Source organism: Calypte anna, unplaced genomic scaffold (genome assembly GCF_003957555.1).
Source record: "Calypte anna isolate BGI_N300 unplaced genomic scaffold, bCalAnn1_v1.p scaffold_147_arrow_ctg1, whole genome shotgun sequence".
NCBI classification, from domain to species: domain Eukaryota; kingdom Metazoa; phylum Chordata; class Aves; order Apodiformes; family Trochilidae; genus Calypte; species Calypte anna.
This window is the reverse complement of record NW_022045449.1, coordinates 179,963-186,729: the sequence shown is the minus strand read 5'-3', so window position 1 is coordinate 186,729 and position 6,767 is coordinate 179,963. Positions and strand designations below refer to the sequence as shown.

Here is a 6,767-nt window from a genome sequence, read left to right as displayed (position 1 = left end):
AAACATCCCCATGGTACAGTCTGGGGCTTTGCTGGGATGGGTACAGAAAGACTCATCCTTAAACCTGGAGGGAGCAGCCAGGGTTGGGAGAGATGGACAATGGCTGTGGGGTGACCAAGGCCCTGGGTCACTTTCTTGCTCTCTCCATGCCACCAAATGCACAGAGCAGCCTCCTCTGCCCTGCACCTCCATCTCTGGGCTCTCTTCAGCAGCCCTGGCTCTGCACCACAGCCCCTGCTAGCAGTGTCCCTCTCCATGACCATGCAGGACCAGTGACACACCCATGGCTTTCTCTGACAGGGTTTCACTTGCCAGCCCAGAACAGCTCCCTCCAGGCTCTCCCACCTCCACTCCCTTCTCTCTCAGCACAGCCCAGTTGCTGCTGGCCCCACACCAGTGCCCAGCCCAGGCTGCTCTGGGCAGTCCCAGCACAGCCCCAGCCCCTCTGAAGGGCACAGCAGCTCCTGGGGGGCAGAGAGAGCTCAGAGCCCCAGATGGGTGACCAAGCATGGCAAAAGGAGCAGGAGGCACCCTGTTTCCCCTGCTCTCCTCTCCAGGAGATCTGCAGAGCTCTGCAGCCCCTCGGGGCCATCCCCTCTGCCCAGCCCAGCACAACAGCACTGGCCCTTGTGCTCCTCAAGAGCTCTGACTGCTCCAGGCACAGAGCAGCCTTCCCAGGGCTGTGGCAGCCAGGGAGGGGTTTTCACTTCCCATTCATTCCTGATCCACTCAGCACGGACAGCACACAAAAAAAAAATATTGAAAGTTCATTTATTTTACTTAAACCCAGCAGAGGCTCTCCATGTACACAATGTTTCTTGGTCAAATAGGTGGGTGGAAAATAAGGTAAGAAGGAAGAGTAATGATACTGCTTTAATGAAATGAAAATTACAGCTGAAGAAAAAGGAAAAAAATGTAAAGAAAGACAGATTAGGAATGTCATGCATTGTGAGTCATTTGCAGAAGACAGGAGGCAGCTTATAGCAGCATAAAATCCCTAACTGTTTCCTCAGAGAACCCTTAAGCTCCTGGTTCCTCATGCTGTAGATGAGGGGGTTCACTACTGGAGGAACCACCGAGTACAGAAATGACACCACCAGATCTAGAGATGGGGAAGAGATGGAGGGGGGCTTCAGGTAGGCAAAGATGCCAGTGCTGACGAACAGTGAGACCACAGCCAGGTGAGGGAGGCACATGGAAAAGGCTTTGTGCCTTCCCTGCTCGGAGGGGATTCTCAGCACAGCTTTAAAGATCTCCACATAGGACACCACTATGAAAACAAAGCAGACAAATTCCAAACTGGCACTGACCACAATAAGCCCAATTTCCCTGAGGTAGGAGAGTGAGCAGGAGAGCTTGAGGATCTGGGGGACTTCACAGAAGAACTGGTCCAGGGCATTGCCCTGGCAGAGGGGCAGGGAAAATGTATTGGCTGTGTGCAGCAGAGAAGTGAGAAACCCAGTGCCCCAGGCAGCTGCTGCCATGTGGACACAAGCTCTGCTGCCCAGGAGGGTCCCGTAGTGCAGGGGTTTGCAGATGGCCACATAGCGGTCGTAGGACATGATAGTCAGGAGATAAAACTCCCCAGCAATCAAAAAGAGAAAGAAAAAGGTCTGTGCAGCACATCCCTTGTAGGAGATGTCCGTGTTGTCCCAGAGGGAATTGGCCATGGCTTTGGGCAGAGTGGTGGAGATGGATCCCAGGTCAAGGAGGGAGAGGTTGAGGAGGAAGAAGTACATGGGGGTGTGGAGGTGGTGGTCACAGGTGATGGTGGTGATGATGAGGCCATTGCCCAGGAGGGCAGCCAGGTAGATGCCCAGGAAGAGCCAGAAGTGCAAGAGCTGCAGCTCCTGCCTGTCTGCAAATGCCAGGAGGAGGAACTGACTGATGGAGCTGCTGTTGGACATCTGCTGCCTCTGGGAATGGTGCACTGTCAGAGAAAGAAAAGGCATAAGTAAGTCAGGTCTGATTTTTCTGTGCAAATTCTTTTAGAAATTCAGAGAAATCCCCAAACCACCTCACTTCATACAGGAAGGATTTTTGCCGGTCCCATTCATGAGCTGTAGTTGGTGCTGGCTGATGGTGTCAGTCAGAGCAGCATCTGAACTCTGGGCTCTGCAGGAGTCAGTCCTGACCTACAGGAATTAATAAAAAAGGAAATGTTGATCTGACATTGAATCCAATGTTAAAATCTGAGAGAATTTCAGAATTTCAGAGAGAATTTCAGAGGCAAAGACCCTAAAGATGGGGTATCCTGACAGGAGGGTGAGCTGACCCCCACCCCATATCCTGTAGTCCCTACAGCCCCAAATCTGAGTAAGTTTGGATGCTTTTCCTCCATGGACACAGCAGCAGGACAGGACCTGCAGCATCAGTGTCTGAGCTGCACCCAAATCCTCACCATGAACCCCAGCAAAAAGAAGGGAAGCAGCAGGGACAGGAGGGGAACCTGGCAAAGTTCTGCTGCCAAGAGAGTCAGGACAGGGAGACACAGGAAGAGACTCCAGCTTTCCTCCTGTGTTGGGGGGGGGGGGAAAGGGGCTGCTGGAAGGATGCTCAGAATTCAGTGCCCATGATCTGAAGGGCTAGGGGACTGTATTGTGTGAGAGAGAGCAGGGTTTAGCTCTAGGGAGGGCAGCAGCTCTGCAGGGGATGGCTGGGAGGTGCAGGAATCCCCCCTGCCATCATCTTCCAGGCAGCAGCTCCCTCTCCATCCCTGCCCATCTCTGCTTCCTGCAGCTCTTTCTCTGTCCCCAGCTCTCCTCCCTCTCAGTGCTCACAGCCCCCATCCCACCCCCTGAGTGCTCAGCTCTGCCCTGCAGACCCCTCCTTGCAGCAGAAGGACCTGTCCAGGGGCATCTCTGGCTGTGCAGGGGCTCCTAATGAGTTCAGACAAGACATAAGAGTACTGGGGTCTGTGTGCCTTCTGCTGAGTGCAGAAAGAGCTTTCCATGCCCTGGAGAGACAAGTGGAAGCAGAGCCTGAGGAGAGCCCAGCCAGGAGCAGGAAAGCCCTGCCCTGAAGGGACTCCTGAAAATTCCCCTCAGAAATATTCTGAGCATCAGCTGGAGCTGTGAGCAGCCCTGAGCAATTCATCCCTCTCTCACCAGCACCAGGAGCCTGCCCTGTGCTCCCTGTCTCCTGCCAGCCACAGCTTCTGCCAGCCCCAGGGAGCTCCCCGGGCAGGCTGAGAGCTGCCTCTGGCAGGCAGGCAGGCAGCAGAGTCCCTGCCCCAGCACACAGCCCCTGGGCTGCAGGACCCTGCTCTGAAGGACAGCCCTGGGCACCCCTGCCTGCACACACACTCTCACTCCTCTTCACAATTCCCCTTCCACCTCCAGCTCCTTTCCCCCTTACAGCTCCCAGCAGCTCTGGCTCTGCAGCTTTAGGAGATGCCTCCAGGAACTGCACCAGCTTCACTGCCCTGCACCAGGCACTCACCATGTCAGAAGCTGGGAAGGTTCTCCTCCACTCAGCTGGCACTCATCCCCTCCATCTTCACCCCCTTGAAGCTCTCTCTGCCTTGCTCATCTCCCCCAGCTACCCTGGCAGTGTCCTCAGCCCTGCTGCGCTCTGCAGAGAAGCTGCTCCTGCCCAGAGCTTTTTCTCTGCAGCACTGCCCACTTGCCAGCAGCTCCCTCCATCCCAGGATCCATCTCACAGCTGTCAGGAGCTCTCTGGGGGGTTTCAAGCTGAGCCCATGATAATTGCTCAAGAGGCAAGGAGAGGAAGCTGCAGAAGCTTCTTTCTCCACAAGAAAGTCCAAGGCAGAGTCCAAAGTTTCCAAAGTTTCTTGGCATGTGCCTGGGTCCCCCTGAGGGACAGCCCTGAGAAAGCAGCGTCCCCTGCAGGGTGTGGGGGGAGCAGGAAGCAGGAGGCAGTGATGGCAGGTGGGGAAAAGGAAGGTGCAGGTGGCTCTGGTGCTGAGGAAGCCTGGCTGTGTGTCAGGACTGCCAAGGGCCCAGCCCTGAGCCCATTCCCCAAAGGTGCCAGCCCTGAGCCCCAGCCCCTGGCAAGGGAGGGAGATCCTGTCCCTCCCTCAGCCCTCAGGGCTCTCCTGGCAGCACTGGCATGTGGAGATGGGCAATGCCAAGGGCAGGACTATGGCACAGCACCTCCCAGCCTCCTGCACATGCCTTTCTTGCCCAAACTCTTTACCACTCTGAAGAAAAGCTCCACCATGCCCAAACCCACCCTTCAGTCACTCCCAGGATACTGCTCTACTGCTCATAGTCTCCACAGCACTGAGCCTTGGCTTATCAGTCTGTGTAAAACGCCCCTGGGCCCATCAAAAAGATTTGGGCTTCTAAACCCCATCTTTGGTGAGCTCTGGGCCTGCTCAATGGCAAATGAGGTGTCTGAAGATCATAGAATCATAAAATTACACAATAATTTTTGGTTGTAAGGACATCACAGTGTCATATAGTCCAACCCCCCTCAAATAAGCAGGGACAGCCTCAGCGAAATCAGATTTCTCAGAGCCTCCTCAAGTCTGACCTTGAATATCTCCTGGGATGAGGCCTCAGCCATCTCCACTGGCAACTTGTTCCATTTTTTCCAGTACCCTCATGGTAAAGAACTTTTTCCTAACATCCAATCCAAATAAACTCCTAACTTAAACCTATTGCTCCCCATCCTTTCATTCCAAGCCCTTAGAAACAGTCCCTCTTCAGGATTCCACTGGGTCCCTACAGGTACTGGAAGGTCCATTTTGCTGCAGTTAATACCACCCAGGAGGATGAAAGAGGGGAAGGAGAAAATTTGTATTGAAACTGAGGGGACTGCACATCTTTTCAATGATAAATGAATATTGAGCAGGAAAGGAGAAGTCTGCCTTCCAGAATATTCAATATTCTGAGTGTGCAAACACAAAGAAGGTTCTCAGGAGCAGCCAACACTGGTTTACTAAGGAAAAGACTAAGCCGATATACTTCTACGAAGGGATGACCAAATGAGCAGATGAAGGGAGAGCAGTGGATGTCATATACCTTGACTTCAGTAAAGCTTTAGACACTGTCTCCCATAACATCCTTATAACAAAACTCAAGAAATGTGGGACAGATGATTGGACTGTCAGGTGGAGTGGAAATGGGCTCAAAACAGTATTCAGAGGGTTGTGATGAGTGGCAAAAAGAAAGCTGGAATTCTGTTGCCAGTGGTGTTCCTCAGGGATCAATACTGGGTCCAGTTTTGGTCAATCTCTTCATCAGCAACCTAGATGAGGGGATGGGGTGTACCCTCAGCAAGTTCCTTATGATCCAAAGGTAGAATAAGGTGGCTGAGACACCAGAAGGCTGTGCTGCTCTCCATGGGATCTGGACAGGCTGGAGAGCTGGGCAAAGGTGAATTCCATCCAATTCAATAAGGACAAGTGTAGAGTCCTGCATCTGGGTAGGAATAACACCAACCACCAGTGCAGATTAGGGGACATTCTGCTGGAAAGCAGCTCCATGGAGAAAAATGTGAAGTCCCAGTGGACAGTAAATTCTCCATGTTTCAACAATGGGCTCTTGTGGCCAAGAGGGCAAATGGTGTCTTGGGGTGCACCAGGAAAAGTGTGTCTGGCATATCTAGGGAGGTTTTCCTATGCTTCTACTCTGCCTTGGTGAGACTACACCTGAAATACTGGATCCAGTTGTTCAAGAGGCAGGGATCTACTTGAGAAAGTCTAAAGGAGAGCTAGGGGGATGATTAAGGAACGTGAACATCTCTCCTATGAAGAAAGATTGAGAGAATTAGGGCTTTTAAGTCATGAGAAAAAAAGGCTTAGACCGAACCTTATGAATGCCTATAAATATCTGAGGGGTGGGTGTCAAAAGGAAGGAGCCAATCTCTTTTCAGTGGTGTCCATTAATAGGAGAATGAATAATGGGTTCAAGCTAGAATACTGAAATTTCCACCTCAACATGAGGAGAAACTTGTCTGTGAGGTTGTGGGAGCACTGGAACAGGCTGCCCAGAGAAGTTGTGGAGTCTCCTTTTTTGCAGACTTTCAACACATCCCTGGGTGTGTTCCTGTGTGGCCTGCCCTGGGTGATCCTGCTTTGGCAGAGGGGTTGCACTGGATGATCTCTAGAGGTCCCTTCCAACCCCTAACATTCCATGATTCTGTGATTCTATGACCTCAGTCCCTGGGACAGTGATGGGGTCCATCCTGCTCCAGGCAGGTGAAGGACAAAGAGGGGATTGCTGAAGCAGAGTGGGCAGGGGACAGAAAGACATGGGGTGCACCTGGCCTTTAGCAAGCCCTTTGCCATGCTCTACCATTGTCCTGTTGTAGCCAGACTGGTGATGTCTGGATTGAAGAGGTGGGTGACGTGGTGGGTGGGAAGTTCACGAGATGATGAGGGTCACAGTGCCATCAGGGATCCAAAGTCCTCCTGGAAGGATGTGATGGTGCCTCAGTGTCCAGAACTTGTTCCAGCACTGTTTCCTGTCTTTATCCATGGGCACGATCACTTCCCTACTCCTGTTGGCCTTGCTATTCCTGCTACAAGCCAGGATGTTGGTAGCCTTCTTGACCACCTGGGCATACAGCTGGCTGATACTCATCTGTCTGTCCACGAGCTCTGACTGAGGCTGATGTTGTGGATGGGATTAAGAAGTGATTTCCCTGGGGACAGGGGCAGGGTTGGCTTCAGCTGGGTGGGAGGTTACCTACCCATGCATGCATGGTTTTGGAACCAGATGATCTTTAACCCTTTCATCCTAACCCCTTCTATGATTCTGTGATTTTGTGACATGGTCCCAGACAGTTCCAAGCCTGGG

The 6,767-nt window shown here is 52.5% G+C and overlaps 1 protein-coding gene across 1 annotated transcript; it reads right to left on the bottom strand.

Annotated features, from left to right (window-relative positions):
• Positions 1-953: 953 nt before the first annotated feature.
• LOC115600213 (olfactory receptor 14A16-like) lies at positions 954-1,907 on the bottom strand. The gene has a single exon (XM_030468500.1). It carries the CDS (start codon positions 1,905-1,907, stop codon positions 954-956), a length of 954 nt encoding a protein of 317 aa, XP_030324360.1.
• Positions 1,908-6,767: the final 4,860 nt, after the last annotated feature.

Excerpts from the sequence above, each read along its gene's own strand:
- LOC115600213 (XM_030468500.1), bottom strand. The coding sequence starts at position 1,907 with ATGTCCAACAGCAGCTCCATCAGTCAGTTCCTCCTCCTGGCATTTGCA.